General features: G+C 45.3%; 1 protein-coding gene across 13 annotated transcripts in view; it reads left to right on the forward strand.

The window, feature by feature from the left end:
* Nucleotides 1-18,757, forward strand: part of LOC140424010 (girdin-like) — a 695,300-nt gene that overhangs the window by 259,013 nt on the left and 417,530 nt on the right. For all 13 annotated transcript variants that reach the window (XM_072507832.1, XM_072507831.1, XM_072507835.1 and 10 more), the window contains 3 exons: nt 16,311-16,392; nt 17,688-17,846; nt 17,930-18,076. In XM_072507832.1, the coding sequence (XP_072363933.1) occupies nt 16,311-16,392; nt 17,688-17,846; nt 17,930-18,076 (388 nt within the window). The remainder of the gene's footprint in view (nt 1-16,310; nt 16,393-17,687; nt 17,847-17,929; nt 18,077-18,757) is intronic.

The raw sequence follows: 18,757 nt of genomic DNA on the forward strand, positions 1-18,757 counted from the left end.
TTCGTCGTTGTTTGAGATACGACCCACCACAGTCGTATCATCCACAAATTTATATAGATTGAATTGGAATTAAATCTTGCCACACAGCCGTGTGTGTATAGGGAGTACGGTAGACGACTAATCACACATCCTTGCAGGGCCCTGGTGTTGAGGACTATTGTGGCGGAGGTGCTGTTTCCTATCCTGACAGATTGCAGTCCGTTGGTGAGGAAGTCAAGGATCCAGCTGCACAGGGAGGGGTCAAGTCCAAGATTGCAGAGTTTGGTTATGTCTTGTCGGGATAATGGTGATGAAGGTGGAGCTGTAGTCTATGAACAGAAGTCTCACGTAGGTGCCCTTGTTGTTGAGCTGTTCGAGTGTTTATTGTAGAGCCAGGGAGATAGCATCTGCTGTGGACCAGTTGGGGTGATAAGGCGGACTGCAATGGATTGAGACCACCTGGGAGGTTGGCATTGATCCATCTCATAACTAGCCGCTTGAAGAATTTCATGATAACAGACATCAGGGCGACCAGTAGGTAGTCGTTGAGGCAGGCTACCTTATTCTTCCTTGGTACTGGTATTATGATGGCCTTCTTGAAGGAGATGGCGACATCGGACTGGAGGAGTGAGGTGTTGAAGATGTCTGCGAATACACTCGCCAGCTGATCTGCGCAGGCTGAGTGCTCGTCCAGGGACTGTCGGGGCCTGTCGTTTTCCGCGGATTCACTTTCAAGAAGGCAGCTCTTACTTCTGAGGCTGTAATAGTGGGTATGTGTGTGTCCAGGGTTGTTGAGGCGGGTGGCATTGATGCATTGGCTGATTGTTCAAAGCGGGCATAGAATTGTTCAATTCATCAGGGAGGGATGCTCCAGTCCCAGATATTCCGCCTGGCCTTGCTTTGTAGCCAGTGATCTCGTGTAAGCCTGCCGTAGTTGTCGTGGGTTTGTGTTGTTGGCCTGGGACTCTAGTTTGATGCGGTATTGTCTTTTGGCATCTCTGATGGCTTTCCGTACATCGTACCTGGATTTCTTATATAGGTCAGGGTCGTCAGACTTGAACACCTCCTTCCGGAACTTCAGCAGGGTTTCCGTTTGGGGAACACCCGTAATGTCTTCTTTGGTACACAGTCCTCGACACACTTACTGATGAAGTCTGTGCTGGTGGTTGCGTACTTGTCCAGGTTCGTTGCCGCGGCCTTGAATTTGGACCAGTCCGCAGACTCTAAACAGTCGTAGAGGATGTCCTCCGATGCCTCGGACCAACACTGCACAGTTTTCTTGACTGGCTGAGCAAGCTTGAATCACTGTTTGTAAGCCGAAAGTTGGGAGTACCTGGAGTTTGTGGTCGGATTTTCCAACGTGTGGTCGGGGGATGGAGCGATGGCACCTTTCATGCTCGTGTAGTAGTGCTCCATTGTGTTTGCGCCTCTGGTGGGGCAGGAGATATGTTGATGGAGTTTTGGTAGAACCTTCCCGAGGTTGGCCTGGTTGAGGTTTCCAGCCACGATTGTGAGGGCTTCAGGGTGGTTTGTTTCTTGGTTGTTGATGGTGGAGTGTAGTTTGTCAAGTGCTTTCTTCACTTCCGCCTGGGGTGGGATGTAGACTGCTGTGATGAGTACAGAAGTGAATTCATGTGGAGGTAGAAAGGGTGACAATCTCAGGCCCAGTACAGAACCAACATCATTCCCCACAATTATACAGAGAGAGCCGGCAGCTATATATTTTGATTATGATCTGTGCTGTCAATGCCTCCCAAGAAAAGGGACGTAGAACTACCAGGAGTGGATCACAGGATAACAAAGGGTCAAAACCCAACCATGGGTCTGTATTCCCCCGGTGCATGGTCACCATTGTTGATAAGAAAGAGAAAAAAATGTGCTCAATCAAATAAAAAAGCATCCCAACCATAAGAGGGGGCAACAGGATGTTAACTTAAGTACAGATCTCTGCTCAGCCCAGGCCTCTGTGCACAAAAGAGTCCTCTCAAGATGCCTTCAAGAAAGGACATCTCAAGCTCCAGGGGGCAACAGCATACCAACCAAAGTACCGGACCTGGCCGAGCCCAACCCACTCTGACACACCGAGGTCTGCACGCCAGGACCTCCATCACACCCCAAAACCTATACTCCAGATGGTCCTCAACCATACCAAGGGCAGTGCATCTCCCCTACTTAACAGCACACTGCTCACCCACATGAAGAGAAGAAAAATCCCTGAAGGTAAAAACACCCGAGGGCGGCACAGTGATACAGTGGTTGGCAGTGCTGTCTCACAGTGCCAGGGACCCGGGTTCAATAACGGCCTTAGGTGACTGTGTGAATCATAGAATTCCTACAGAGCAGAAGGAGGCGATTTTGGCCATCGAGTCTGTACCCACCCTCCGAGAGTACTCCACCAAAGCTAAGTCCTCTGCCCTATCTCAGTAACCCCGTACCCTAACCTACGAATGATGATCGCATTTGAAAATCCAAACGTCCTACGAACACCCAATGGCAAAACAGCAGGGAGAGGCCAAAGGCGCCTACTGTGAGTGAAGGGAGGAGGGGAGAGAAGGACAACAAGCAAGTCATCATCCAATGGCTCAATTTCAGCTGTGCATTGTGAACCGAGGTCAGGCTAAAGCAGCGTTGCTATCGTGGGCGAGAAAGAGAGTCTGGAGCCTGCTTCTGCAGTCTTTTCAAATGACACCAGGACAGTAACAGCTCTTTCTTACCTCTCCACCTCCACCCCTAACATGGACCCCTTGAAATATCCTGCAAAGGCAGGACCCCAAATTGAGAATCCCTGCAATAATCAAAAAGCAAATTTCAACACAATGACAAAAGTACCAACTATTAGCATTGATAACCTCTTCATGCAATAGCACAACTACATTCCACTTGCAACACATTAAAATTTTAGCTTGCTTACAAGATATGTTTCAGATAAAAGTGTAAATATAAATGTCTACAATCTGAACATACTTTTCCGTAAATCCTTCTGGGTGCAACACTCTACTTGTCCACATTGCAAAGTCCTGTTTTTGTTTTCCTGAGTGATGGGCACATTTGCATACTGTATACAAAGGGTAAAAAGAAATGCCCTGCCAATGAAATTTGTGGCACACATTTTCATGTTGGGCTCAGCATTTGAGGCTGTCTTGGACAGTTAGCCAAAGAGGGACCTGGCAAATCGGTCTGTTAACAGATCTTATCCATTTAGAAGGCTTGACGTGGGAAGATCCTGAGGCTTCCAACCTGGCAGAGGTTTTTTTTTCTCCTTGTAAAAGGTTCCTCAAATGCTGCAATGGGTATTAAGGGCGCTGGTTTTATCACTGCTTGAGGTTTCCCTATCACTTGACGTATGTGACATGATCGACAAAATTTAACTACATCTTTGTGTAGTCCAGGCCAATAAAAATGTTTTTGTATTTTAGCTTGAGTTTTCCTTACTCCCAAATGACCTATACCACTTGATGAAATTCTGCCTACTTCTCATCCACCTGCATATGTAAAGGTCTCCATTTTCTCATTAAAACACCACTTTTGCGGTAATAACATTGTGGTGTACACTCAGATTCCTCATCCGTTTTATTTCTATATCTTTCTGTTGTAACACTGCCAATTTTCCTGAACTAAAAATATCCGCCTCATCCTCCACCTGTTTTTTTTCCAACCATCTGATCAAAAATTGTTTTTGACAATTGCACTTCAACTTTATCTTCACTCTCTGATTTCTCCTCTTGTCTTAACCTGTGACTTTGCGACCTTGTTACTACACAATCTGGAAAAATCCCAGAATATACGTCCTTCAACACTTCAGTTGTCTGATTTTCCACTGACTGATCAGCCACAGTAGACATCACGTCCACCTCCGATCCAGCTATATCATTACCCAAGATAAATTTGAGTCGATTTCAGCAGGAGCGGAGCTGGTTAGTCAATTTCAGCGGGAGCAGTGCAGAAGTGATTTCTGGGAGGTAAGTCTCTCCTTTAAAAACACTTGTCTTTGCAGGGGCAGGCCAGTCGATTTCAGCGGGAGCGGAGCAGGTTAGTCAATTTCAGCGGGAGCAGTGCGGAAGTGAATTCTGGGAGGTAAGTCTCTCCTTTAAAAACACTTGTCTTTGCAGGGGCAGGCCAGTCGATTTCAGCGGGAGCGGAGCTGGTTAGTCATTTTCAGCGGGAGCAGTGCGGAAGTGATTTCTGGGAGGTAAGTCTCGCCTTTAAAAACACTTGTCTTTGCAGGGGCAGGCCAGTCGATTTCAGCGGGAGCGGAGCTGGTTAGTCAATTTCAGCGGGAGCAGTGTGGAAGTGATTTCTGGGAGGTAAGTCTCTCCTTTAAAAACACTTAACTGGTCCCGTTTTCGGTCCCTCTTTGCTGTTTTTAAAAAAAATTTTAGTGTTTAAGGCGGGAACAGGAAGTTCGACCCGCGGACTTCTGGGAAGACCCTCACCAATAAATTCTGGTGGAGAGGAAACCCGAGACACTACACGTGTAGTGTCTCCCACCTGCCCTCCTCCTCTAACCTAATAATAAAACCCATTGGTGTGAGGTAAGTACCATATTTTATTATTATTATTTTTTTTTTAATTTAATTTAGTTGTTAGCCAGATCTTGGTAGAAAGTTAGATGGATGGCAGGGAAGGGAGTGCAATGTTCCTCCTGCAGGATGTTTGAGGTGAGGGATGCCGTTAGTGGCCCTGCTGATTTTACCTGCAGGAAGTGCTGCCATCTCCAGCTCCTCCAAGACCGAGTTAGGGAACTGGAGCTGGAGTTGGAAGAACTTCGGATCATTCGGGAGGCAGAGGGGGTCATAGATAGCAGCTTCAGGGAATTAGTTACACCAAAGATTGGAGATAGATGGGTAACTGTAAGAGGGACTGGGAAAAAGCAGTCAGTGCAGGGATCCCCTGCGGTCGTTCCCTGAGATACAAGTATACCGCTTTGGATACTTGTGGGGGGGGACGGGACTTACCAGGGGTAAGCCATGGGGTACGGGCCTCTGGCACGGAGTCTGTCCCTGTTGTTCAGAAGGGAAGAGTGGAGAGGAGCAGAGCATCAGTAATTGGGGACTCTATAGTCAGGGGCACAGATAGGAGATTTTGTGGGAGCGTGAGAGACTCACGTTTGGTATGTTGCCTCCCAGGTGCAAGGGTACGTGATGTCTCGGATCGTGTTTTCCGGGTCCTTAGGGGGGAGGGGGAGCAGCCCCAAGTCGTGGTCCACATTGGCACTAACGACATCGGTAGGAAAGGGGACAAGGATGTCGGGCAGGCTTTCAGGGAGCTAGGATGGAAGCTCAGAACTAGAACAAACAGAGTTGTTATCTCTGGGTTGTTGCCCGTGCCACGTGATAGTGAGATGAGGAATAGGGAGAGAGAGCAATTAAACACGTGGCTACAGGGATGGTGCAGGCGGGAGGGATTCAGATTTCTGGATAACTGGGGATCTTTCTGGGGAAGGTGGGACCTCTACAGACAGGATGGTCTACATCTGAACCTGAGTGGCACAAATATCCTGGGGGGGGAGATTTGTTAGTGCTCTTTGGGGGGGTTTAAACTAATGCAGCAGGGGCATGGGAACCTGGATCGTAGTTTTAGGGTAAGGGAGAATGAGAGTATAGAGGTCAGGAGCACAGATTTGATGTCACCGGAGGGGGCCAGTGTTCAGGTAGGTGGTTTGAAGTGTGTCTACTTCAATGCCAGGAGTATACGAAATAAGGTAGGGGAACGGGCAGCATGGGTTGGTACCTGGGACTTCGATGTTGTGGCCATTTCGGAGACAAGGATAGAGCAGGGACAGGAATGGATGTTGCAGGTTCCGGGGTTTAGGTGTTTTAGTAAGCTCAGAGAAGGAGGCAAAAGAGGGGGAGCTGTGGCGCTGCTAGTCAAGAGCAGTATTACGGTGGCGGAGAGGATGCTAGATGGGGACTCTTCTTCCGAGGTAGTATGGGCTGAGGTTAGAAACATGAAAGGAGAGGTCACACTGTTGGGAGCCTTCTATAGGCCTCCAAATAGTTCTAGGGATGTAGAGGAAAGGATGGAGAGGATGATCCTGGATAAGAGCGAAAGTAACAGGGAAGTTATTATGGGAGACTTTAACTTTCCAAATATTGACTGGAAAAGATATAGTTCGAGTACATTAGATGGGTCGTTTTTTGTACAGTGTGTGCAGGAGGGTTTCCTGACACAATATGTTGACAGGCCAACAAGCGGCGAGGCCACGTTGGATTTGGTTTTGGGTAATGAACCAGGCCAGGTGTTGGATTTGGAGGTAGGAGAGCACTTTGGGGACAGTGACCACAATTCGGTGACGTTTACGTTAATGATGGAAAGGGATAAGTATACACCACAGGGCAAGAGTTATAGCTGGGGGAAGGGCAATTATGATGCCATTAGACGTGACTTGGGGGGGATAAGGTGGAGAAGTAGGCTGCAAGTGTTGGGCACACTGGATAAGTGGAGCTTGTAGCTTGTTCAAGGATCAAGCTACTGCGTGTTCTTGATAAGTATGTACCGGTCAGGCAGGGAGGAAGGCGTCGAGCGAGGGAACCGTGGTTTACCAAAGAAGTGGAATCTCTTGTTAAGAGGAAGAAGGAGGCCTATGTGAAGATGAGGTGTGAAGTTTCAGTTGGGGCGATGGATAGCTACAAGGTAGCGAGGAAGGATCTAAAGAGAGAGCTAAGACGAGCAAGGAGGGGACATGAGAAGTATTTGGCAGGTAGGATCAAGGAAAACCCAAAAGCTTTCTTTTGGTATGTCAGGAATAAGTGAATGACTAGGGAAAGAGTAGGACCAGTCAAGGACAGGGATGGGAAGTTGTGTGTGGAGTCTGAAGAGATAGGCGTGATACTAAATGAATATTTTTCGTCAGTATTCACTCAGGAAAAAGATAATGTTGTGGAGGAGAATGCTGAGCCCCAGGCTAATAGAATAGATGGCATTGAGGTACGTAGGGAAGAGGTGTTGGCAATCCTGGACAGGCTGAAAATAGATAAGTCCCCGGTACCTGATGGGATTTATCCTAGGATTCTCTGGGAGGCCAGGGAAGAGATTGCTGGACCTTTGGCTTTGATTTTTATGTCATCATTGGCTACAGGAGTAGTGCCAGAGGACTGGAGGATAGCAAATGTGGTCCCTTTGTTCAAAAAGGGGAGCAGAGACAACCCCAGCAACTATAGACCGGTGAGCCTCACGTCTGTAGTGGGTAAAGTCTTGGAGGGGATTATAAGAGACAAGATTTATAATCATCTAGATAGGAATAATATGATCAGGGATAGTCAGCATGGCTTTGTGAAGGGTAGGTCATGCCTCACAAACCTTATCGAGTTCTTTGAGAAGGTGACTGAACAGGTGGACGAGGGTAGAGCAGTTGATGTGGTGTATATGGATTTCAGCAAAGCGTTTGATAAGGTTCCCCATGGTAGGCTATTGCAGAAAATACGGAGGCTGGGGATTGAGGGTGATTTAGAGATGTGGATCAGAAATTGGCTAGCTGAAAGAAGACAGAGGGTGGTGGTTGATGGGAAATGTTCAGAATGGAGTTCAGTTACAAGTGGAGTACCACAAGGATCTGTTCTGGGGCCATTGCTGTTTGTCATTTTTATCAATGACCTAGAGGAAGGCGCAGAAGGGTGGGTGAGTAAATTTGCAGACGATACTAAAGTCGGTGGTGTTGTCGATAGTGTGGAAGGATGTAGCAGGTTACAGAGGGATATAGATAAGCTGCAGAGCTAGGCTGAGAGGTGGCAAATGGAGTTTAATGTAGAGAAGTGTGAGGTGATTCACTTTGGAAGGAATAACAGGAATGCGGAATATTTGGCTAATGGTAAAGTTCTTGAAAGTGTGGATGAGCAGAGGGATCTAGGTGTCCATGTACATAGATCCCTGAAAGTTGCCACCCAGGTTGATAGGGTTGTGAAGAAGGCCTATGGAGTGTTGACCTTTATTGGTAGAGGGATTGAGTTCCGGAGTCAGGAGGTCATGTTGCAGCTGTACAGAACTCTGGTACGGCCGCATTTGGAGTATTGCGTACAGTTCTGGTCACCGCATTATAGGAAGGACGTGGAGGCTTTGGAGCGGGTGCAGAGGAGATTTACCAGGATGTTGCCTGGTATGGAGGGAAAATCTTATGAGGAAAGGCTGATGGACTTGAGGTTGTTTTCGTTGGAGAGAAGAAGGTTAAGAGGAGACTTAATAGAGGCATACAAAATGATCAGGGGGTTGGATAGGGTGGACAGTGAGAGCCTTCTCCCGCGGATGGAACTGGCTGGCACGAGGGGACATAGCTTTAAACTGAGGGGTAATAGATATCGGACAGAGGTAGGTTCTTTACGCAAAGAGTAGTGAGGCCGTGGAATGCCCTACCTGCTACAGTAGTGAACTCTCCAACATTGAGGGCATTTAAAAGTTTATTGGATAAACATATGGATGATAATGGCATAGTGTAGGTTAGATGGCTTTTGTTTCGGTGCAACATTGTGGGCTGAAGGGCCTGTACTGCGCTGTATTGTTCTATGTTCTAAACTGTATTCCTGGACAAGATAATTTCTCTATTACTCCTACTACCACTTCACCACTCTTCATTGGACTTTCCAACCTTACCTTATATAATGGAACACTACTCTTCTCACCATGAATTCCACATATTACTACCTTTTCTGGCAATATTTCTCCCAAACTACATAACTCCTCATCTTTTATCATCAAAGATTAACTAGCTCCCGTATCTCTTAAAATTGTGATTTCTTTACCTGCTCTTCCTGGTACACATGAGTAAACGTTACCCACACAAGTAAATTCTTTAACGAGATCTGGCACCTTCTTATCATTCACCTCTTGATCAGGCTGCACAATCTTTTGCACCTCCTTCGCTTCACTTGGGCTTTCCTTTACCACTTTAACAAACCCCACTGTCTTATCCTGTTTTATCACTCAGCCTTCCCAGTGCTTTTCTTCAACCACCAACACTGTGACTTTACATGGCCTAGTTTATTACAGTGAAAACATTTGAAACTTTTCATTTCTCTTCCACCCTGTTTAGCCACCTTCTCAAATGAAATTAAAAATTCTTGTACCTCCTCATCAAACCTTGGCAATTTTTGGACATATTTAAATAGATCCCCAACAAGTCTTCGACTTCTTTCTCTTTATCCTCAAACTACATTTCCCTTTACCTGCGCCAATTTTAATTGACTGTCATGTTTCATGGCCATTTTCTGAAGTTCAAACTCACTCTTTTTCCCTTTCTCCTCTTTTTCTTGTTGTTCTGCTAGGGCTATTTTTCCCTCATTTCGTATTCAAGCTGCTTTAATTCTTTTTCATGTTCCAGTTGTTTCATCTGTAACTGAATTTTTGCCATTTCTAATGAGTCAGACTGTATCTCAGGCAATTTCAAATGCTCAGCTACCGCCATAAGTACCTCTTCGTTTCATGTGCTGTCAGGTAACGCAACTGCAATGATTTTGCCAAATCTAAAAGCCTTTTTTTAGTCTTTGTTCATAAGGTACTGCGTGTGACCTCTTCCCCCCCCCCCCCCCCCCCCCCAAAAAAAAAGTTCCAAGCCTCTGAAAGAGCCATTGACCACAACACACTCCCTTCTTAAACTGGAATACCAGACCTGAAAAGCAAACACAAATATGCTCACCCCTCACTGTCTTTAAGTTCACTAAGCCAACCCAATCACAAAAGATCGACTTTTATCCCACAAGTCCCCAATTTGTTCCAGGCCAAGGTTTAGAGAACCCAAAAGTATATCAAGGAGTTCATCTGACCCACTACTTTCAATAGATTTTGGTTATGGGGAGCACAAGTGCCCACTTTACAAGTGTGATGCAACAGAGAATTAAAAGTATTTTTAAACAAAAACAATGTTTGCTAGACCATAAGACATAGGAGCAGAATTAGGCCACTTGTTCTCTGAATCCAGTTACCAATTTATAAACACACAGTAAACAGTTTATCAACTACCAACCCCGACCACCCCCCAAAAGATACACTACTCTATAGATAACCCTTAATAACTTCCCAAACAACATCCACAAGTTAAACGCTTTTTAAATAAAGACAGCAGGTTTAAATTCTCTACAAAAACAGCTATCACTTTGAAATCATCAAGTGATTTGGAGACATTCTTTAGATTGCAGAGAGAGAGATCATAATATATTCTTGCTGTGAATGCAGCTCTCCAACTCTGAAAACAAAACTTAACACTGCTGCTCCCAAAAACAAAAGTAAAAGACAGACAGACTGCCCAGCTCCACCCACATACTGACATCACTGCAGCTATTTGACAAACACCCATTTTTTTAAAGGTACATCTACCTGACACGGGGGAGAGAGGAGGGGGACATGGGATGGTTTCTAGACGAATTGGAGTTTCACCAGTTGGAGAAAGCAAAGAGGCAGGCGTTGGAGGAGCCTCTGGGGCTGAGGGAGGTGCTGAATAGTATCGGGTATGAAATCTGGGTAAACCCAGGGTCGGATCAGTATCCGGTGGAATTTTATAAGGAGTTTGTGACTGACTTGGCACCACATTATTTGGGGGCATTTAATGAAGCGTTGGAGAAGATGAAGCTGCCAGAGATGATGATGCAGGCAGTAATTACGTTAATCACGGCAAAGGGGAAGGACCTCGTGGAATGTGAGTCGTACAGGCCCTTGAATGTTGAAAATGGATGTGAAAGTATCGGCTAAGTTGTTGGCGGGGAGGATAGAGGATAGTGTCCTGCGGTTGTTGCAGAGGATCAAACAGGCTTTACGAAAGGCAAGCAGCTAGCGAGTAATATAAAACTATTGTTGAACGTAGCTATGAAGCCACCGGGTGCCCTGGTACCGGAGATACTGGTATACATGGACACGGAGAAGGCATTTGATCAGGTGGAGTGACGGTACTTGTTCGAGGTTCTGGGAAGGTTTGAGTTTGGGCTGAGATTTGTGACATAGGTGTGGTTGCTGAAAGGGCAAGTGTGAGGACGAATGATATCATAGAATTTACAGTGCAGAAGGAGGCTATTCGACCCATCGAGTCTGCACCAGCTCTTGGAAAGAGCACCCTACCCAAGGTCAACACCGCCACCCTATCCCCATAACCCAGTAACCCCACCCAACACTAAGGGCAATTTTGGATACTAAGGGCAATTTATCATGGCCAATCCACCTAACCTGCACATCTTTTGACTGTGGGAGGAAACCGGAGCACCCGGAGGAAACCCACGCAGATATGGGGAGGATGTGCAGACTCTGCACAGACAGTGACCCAAGCCGGAATCGAACCTGGGACCCTGGAGCTGTGAAGCAATTGTGCTATCCACAATATCTGTATGAGCTCGCAAAGCTTTGAATTACACAGGGATACTAGGCAAGGGTGCCCACTGTCTCCATTGTTGTTTGCGCTGGCGATAGAGGCTTTGGCGATGGCTCTTAGGGGGTCGGCTGAGTGGCAGGGGATTATGAGGGGACTAGGGGAGCATTGGATGTCGCTCTATGCCGACGACCTATTGTTATATGTTTCAGACCTGCTGGAGAGTATGGGAAGGATCATGGGCCTACTGGGAGGTTTGGGGAGTTCTCTGGGTATAAGCTGAATGTAGCAAAAAGCGAGGTTTTGCCGGTGAATGAGCTGTATGACAATTTAAGGGGGATGCCATTTAAGGTGGCGAGGGATACTTTCAGATATTTGGGATTCAGGTATCAAGGGAATAGACAGGGCTCCATAAGTGGAACTTAACAAAGCTGGAGGAGGGGGCCAGGGGGATCACAGGAGGTGCGATACACTGCAGTTCACTTTAGCGGGGAGGATCCAAGTGGTAAAAATGAGTATTCTGCCGAGATACCTGTTTATTTTTCAGACATTCCCGAACTTTATACCAAAGGCCTTTTTTCGGACACTGGACACAATTATTTTGGACTTCATATGGGTGGGAAAGGTGCTGAGGGCCAGGAGGACCCTGCTACAGAGGCAGCGGGGAGGTTGGCATTGCCAAAGTTGCTTAATTATTACTGGGTGGCGAATGTGGAAAAGGTGCGACAATGGTGGGAAGGGATAGAATGGGTAGGATGGAGGAGGAATCTTGTAGGGGATCCAGCTTAAGGGCCATGGTGACGACAGTGTTACTAATGGCACTGAGTAGATATTCAGGGTGTCCGGTGGTGCAGTCGACGGTGAAGATTTGGATTCTGTTGAGGCATTTTAGGGTGGTGGGGATGTCGGTGTTAACGGCGCTGTGCAAGAATCATGGGTTTGAGCAGAGACTTTAGGGGGGCGGTTGATCAATGTGAGGGATCTGTATTTGGAGGAAGGGTTTGCCAGTTTGGAGAAACTAAGGGAGAGGGTAGAGCTCGTGAGAGAGAGAGTTCTGGTATCGCCAGGTTAGGGACTTTGCAAGTTCTGGAGGGGGTTCACTAGGTTGCTGGGATTCACCCTGCTGGAGCGACTGCTACTTCCGAATTGGAGATATATATAGGTGGCTGGGGGAGCAGGGAGGTGAGCGGGTAGTGAAGATCAAGGAAAAATGGGAAGGGGAGTTGGAAGGGGAGATCAATTGGGGTGTATGGAGTGAGGCACTGTCAGGTAAACTGGACGTCCTCGTGCGCAAAGATGAACCTGATCGAGTTTAAGGTTGGATACGGTAGATATAACTCTGGCGAGAATGAGTGGGTTCTTCGAAGGGGTGGTAGGTGATTGTGAGAGCTGTGGGCGGGGGCCAGCGAATCACGCGCACATGCTCTGGGGAATTGGAGAGATTCTGGGCGGGTGTGTTCGCGCTCCTTGCAAGGATAGTGGGAGAGGAGGTGGATCTGGACCTGTTGGTGGTGATATTCGGGATTTCGGAGAAGCCGGAGCTCATGGAGAGGAGGAAGGCCAATGTTGTGGCCTTTGCCGATGTTGTGGCCTTCGCCTCTGATTGCCTGCCGACGAATCTTACTGGAGTGGCGACCGACATCGATACCCGGGGTATTGCCATGGTTGGGTGAGCTGTGTGACTTACTGCGGTTGGAAAAGATGAAGTATGAGTTAAGGGGCTGAACAGAGGGGTTTCAGAAAAGATGGGGGATGTTTGTGAGAGTGTTTGAGGAGTTATTCGTCGTGGCGGGGGTTGATTAAGGGGATAAAATTGTACAAACTGTATAGTTGATTGTTGGGAAGTATGTTTCCCAAGGTATTTATGTGCTGTAACCTGTTTTGATACAATTTGTAATAAAATGCATTAACAAAAAATAGAACTGTTTTTAAAAAAAAAATAGAAATGTTGTTCCTTTTTTACAAGATGCTTTGAGCAATCATGCTGAATGAAATTTGCTGAGGGGAGGGAAGAATAAGAACTTGTGCCTTTAAATGAGCTCCACGGTTTTCCTTCGGAGGTTAATTAGAGTTTGCACTTTCTCACCATGTCTGTGTCAGTTTTCTCCCTGTACTCCGGGTTTTTTCACACAGTCCCAAGATATGCAGGTTAGGTGGATTGGCCATGTTAAATTGCCCCAGGAATGTATAGGTTAGGCTGAGTTATGGGGATACGGTGGGGGTGAGGACCTAGGTACGGTACTCTTGCAGTGGGTTGGTACAGACCCAATGGGCTGAATGGCCTCCTTCTGCACTGTAGGAATTCTGTGATTCTAGTCTAGGAACAGACATCAAATTTAAAAAAAAAAAAAAAAAAAAGTTTCTAATAATTCAGGGGCAATTTAGCATGGCCAATCCACCTACCCTGCACATCTTTTGGGTTGTAGGGGTGAGACCTACACAGACACTGGGAGAATGTGCAAACTCTACACAGACAGTGACCTGGGGCTAGGATCGAACCCGGGTCCTCAGCACCATGAGGCAGCAGTGCTAACCACTGTGCCACATGCCGCCCTGAACAATCATCAAATTAATTCAGGATCAACTGAGCCCACCATGCTGTGCACCACTCATTCCTTCAAAACGCTGACCTCGAGTAAAAGTCTGAATGAACCCAGCCGTCCCCGTGATACATATACTGCAGGATAATATCAGCATTTCTGTTGCTTGAAAAGGCCAAAGCCATGACAGGATCGTCGAACACTTCTCATGACTTCTCAGGGATTCCGACAAATGAAGCACCTTCACTTAACAGGATAATATAAGGGAGCCAAACGACCACAGGCTTCAAAGACGTTATTCCCCATCGAACCTGGTACGCCCAGCCTCCGAATCAGGATTACCAAAGCATGGCAGAAAATCTTCAAATTCAGGTGGGAATTCGTGTCTCACTTGCTGCCAGAAACCGGACACATGGACATCTTTGCGTGGCCCTTGTCTCCCAAATCCATAAGGATATGCAATGCGCCATGCAGCAGGATCTCAACAAACCGAAGGCGGGCTCTTTCCAGGAAAAGTGCTCTTTCAAGTGCAGGGATTCTCCCCTGCGCCTCCACCATTCTCTCAAGAATACTTTGCGGTTCCTGAAGGTAAGCACCAAAGACTTGCAACACGGAGCTGAGATCATCATCCAGAACAACACCCTCTGAGGAGGCCATCATTCTGATGCTCATTGCACTGCCTGAGATGCAGGCCCGCTTATTAGCCCCGTCACTACAAACTGAGCCCCACCCCAGCCAACTCCGACCGTCTCAATCACATGATGATTCTTTGCGATTTAACGTGACTCCTCATCACAATTAGGATCATCCAGGGACATATTCCCAAGCATATGTCTAGAAAAAAGACAATTATGAAATGTGCACAAGGATAAAGTAAAGGATTCAAAGACTAACGATGCCAGTGCTCGCAAAAGTGCAGCCGCTCCTGTGCTTGCATCACATGATGCCTGGGTGCTGAATTCTAATGATCGTTGATCACTAATGTTAACTCTCTTTCTCTGTATACAGATGCTGCCAGATCTGCTGAGCATTTTCAGCAATTTCTGTTTTCGTTATAAAGTAAGAAACACACATGGTGTAAAATGGAGTGTTTTAGACATCCAGGGTGCTCGACCAGGTTGTAAACCAGGGGAAAGTCTACAGACAGGATAGGTCTCACCGAACAGGACCAGACCTAGTAAAGTGGTTGAGTATGGCAAAGAGTCATGATTTTAAATCAGTGCTGTGTGAGAAGGAGCAAACTTTAACGCATCTGCACCGCAAGGCTAAGAATAAGTATAGTGAAGAGGAAAAATAGTCTAAAGTGAGGAGGATTTACTTTGGGGCTCTTGGTGAAGGAGAAAGATAATGAAAGAAAAAGTGCGCTGAACATCATGACTGCATCATGATTTCAGGCAGCTTTTCCTTTTCATATTTTTTTGAATGCAAAATGCATGGGCGATCCTTTGTCTTTTTGTGCTGTTGCACGCAGCTGGTAAGGTGCAGTATCGATTTGTGCATGTCTGTGTTGGGGCTTGCGGGAAGCACAGTTTGGAGGGTATGCTCCCTTGAGTCTCTTAACACACTTTCAAATCCCCACTATCTAGTTTTTGGCTTATGATTCATAGTGACATTTCTGGAGCTACTGATTTACTAAATCACACCCTAAATCACCATACTTGATGCCCTTGTCCCGTTAAAACCATTAGACAATCTTGCCTTTATTGTTCCCAGGTATAAGCTCCAATTTGGTTCCCTTAATTATAAGGGATACATATTTCAATATCTCTGAGAACAATTGGTTTAACCATCCATCGCCCGTGCAGGCAGGATCACACAAAATGTTATCACATTCTGGCAAACACATGGCTTCTCTTCACAAACCATTTTCTTAAACTGCCCTCCCTGTCTCCTTTACTCTTGCTGTGAATGAAATGTGCATGGAGCTTATGGGGTTGTTTATTACAAAGATTAAGACTATGCATTTAGCTGCCTCTGCTGTTTCTCTCCTTTCTCTCAGTCCGCCTGGCTTAACTTCCTCTATAATCATAATCTTTATTGTTGTCACAAGTAGGCTTACATTAACACTGCAATGAAGCTACTGTGAAAAGCCCCTAGTCGTCACACACCGGTGCCTGTTCAAGTACACATAGGGAGAATTTGGAATATCCAATTTACCTAACAACACTCCTTTCGGGACTTGTGGGAGGAAACCCGAGCATCCGGAGGAAACCCACGCAGACAAGGGGAGGAGGTGCAGACCCCGCACAGACAGTGACCCAAGCCGGGAATCTAATCTGGGACCCTGGGGCTGTGAAGCAACAGTGCTACTCACTGTGCTAATGTGCCACTACATCGCAATACAGTTATGAACCGTTGGTTCTGCATGTTCAACTTTTTTATTTGCATATTATACATTTACTGAGTCTTGCCGATATGTTGGACATCAGGACCTATGCCTGTTTTGTTGCGAGTTTTAAATAATGAATCCTGCGTTCTTTTTGAAGTATGAGTGTTTCATTAATTTTAAGGGAGGAAAAAACTGAGCAATTGTTGGACTCTAAGCAGGAGTTGGAACAGATGGAAGTTGAACTAAAAAGACTACAACAAGAGGTGTGTATATGGTCTAATTTAAACTCCAGCTTAACTATTTTGTAAAGGTAAATAATGCCTATTTAGTACAAGTATCATACTTTGGTGTAACCTTTTGTAACTGTTTCCAAGTTGCAAGTATTTTTGCTGTGTAGCAATGTTCAATGATAACTAAAATTGACCCAATTTTGCCATATGTCATGTGAGGGTCCCTTTAAGAAAAGTGTGTTTTATCAAATGGCTGCAGTGATGCCACCGTGTGGGTTGAGCTGGGCTGTGATTCTGTCTTTTACTTTCGTTTTGAGCTGGAAGCTGCTTTGTGGCTGTGTTTTTGGTTTTGTTTTCAGTTGGGAGCTGCACTCAAACAAAGAAGGTGTATTTTTGGTCTCTCTCTCTCTTCATGCTAAAGAATATCTCCAGACCACTTGATAATTTCAAAGTAATACCTGTTTTCTGTAAGGAATTCAAACCTACTGTTTTGTAGGACAAGGGTGTTTGGCTTATGGATGTTGTTAGGAAAGTTATTAAGGGTTACCTATAGAGTACTGTATCTTTTTGGGGGGGGTCTTTGTGTTGTGATAAGATGTTTACTGTGTGTTTATAAAATGTCAACTGAATTCATAGAATAAACATTGTTTTGTTTAAAAATACTTAAGGTCTCTGTTGCATAACACCTGGAAAGTAGGTTCTTGTGCTCCTCAAAATCTATTAAAAGTTGTAGGTCAGGTAAACTCCATGATAAACTTGAGGTTTCTAAATCCTGGCCCATGACACACAGTATACTCATTAATCATAAGTACTTCCTGAAAATGAAGCATTCTGCCTGCAACCATGCTTGCAGCTATTAATTAATTTTGGGATTCTTAATCTTTATTTAAAAAAAAAGTATTGTCAAAATGACGGGCAGCACGGTAGCATTGTGGATAGCACAATTGCTTCACAGCTCCAGGGTCCCAGGTTCGATTCCGGCTTGGGTCACTGTCTGTGCGGAGTCTGCACATCCTCCCCGCGTATGCGTGGGTTTCCTCCGGGTGCTCCGGTTTCCTCCCACAGTCCAAAGATGTGCAGGTTAGGTGGATTGGCCATGATAAATTGCCCTTAGTGTCCAAAATTGCCCTTAGTGTTGGGTGGGGTTACTGGGTTATGGGGATAGGGTGGCGGTGTTGACCTTGGGTAGGGTGCTCTTTCCAAGAGCTGGTGCAGACTCGATGGGTCGAATAGCCTCCTTCTGCACTGTAAATTCTATGATAATCTATGAATGCACAAGCAATTGTTTTCACCTGTGTTTCGAAAGTAATTGTGCATTTATTTGCCAGAACCAGCAACTTCTGTCTGATGCTCGCTCTGCTAGGGCATATCGTGATGAGCTTGATTCACTGCGCGAAAAAGCAATTAAAGTTGATAAGCTCGAAAGTGAAGTTATACGATATAAAGACCGACTCCATGACATAGAATTCTACAAAGCAAGAACTGAGGTATGGTGGGTTTTAGAATCAACGATTAATATATCCTTATGAAATAGAACTTGTTAATATTTTGTGTAATTAAAATATTTCAGGAATTAAAAGAAGATAACAAAATCTTGTTAGAGACAAAAATAATGTTGGAAGACCAACTTGAAGGAGCCCGTGCACGATGTGACAAATTGCATGAATTTGAAAAAGAGAATCTACAGTTAGTGGCTAAACTACATGATATGGAGATGGTAGGCGTTGATTTCTTTTCACTAGATTTATTTCTGTTAAATACAGTAATTATTTGTGTGCATTAAAAGGGATCTTGCATATATCAAATCACCTGATTGAAAAAAAATTCTGTTTTGTTAGATTATGGTATCTTGTCTGTGTGTAGATGGTAAACTTGCTTAAAAAAATGAGCAAGACATATCCTGAGTGGATAATCAAATATTGTGCTCAAGCAGTTGCAATATAAACTGTTTCGTTCACGGGAACTTTGTTTCTACAAGTGGATTTTCCACGACACTACTCGCAGTAGGTTGAAGCATGGCTTTCTCAGCATCTTGTCATGTAAGAAACCAATGTCAAAAGATCAGAACATGTGGAATCAGGGGTGAGGTAATAGAATAGATTGAATGATAGCTATAAAACAGAAAGCTATGTGTAAGTATTAAGCTTCTCTGAGTGGCAGAATGTGGGAAGTAATGTCCCACCAGAATTCATACATAAATGATTTGAACTCCAGAACTGAGGTAATATTGTTAAAATTTGTAGATGATAGAAATTTGGAGGAGTAGCTCATAATGTGGAGGACTGCACCAAAATGCAAAGTTGGCAATGAATAAATAAATTTCAATATTATGATGTGTTAGTTGATTAATTTTTGATGGTGGGAAGCAGAGAGGTGATCAGTTGTCACGTGCTTGCTT

The sequence above is a fragment of the Scyliorhinus torazame genome, chromosome 1 (genome assembly GCF_047496885.1).
Source record: "Scyliorhinus torazame isolate Kashiwa2021f chromosome 1, sScyTor2.1, whole genome shotgun sequence".
NCBI lineage: Eukaryota > Metazoa > Chordata > Chondrichthyes > Carcharhiniformes > Scyliorhinidae > Scyliorhinus > Scyliorhinus torazame.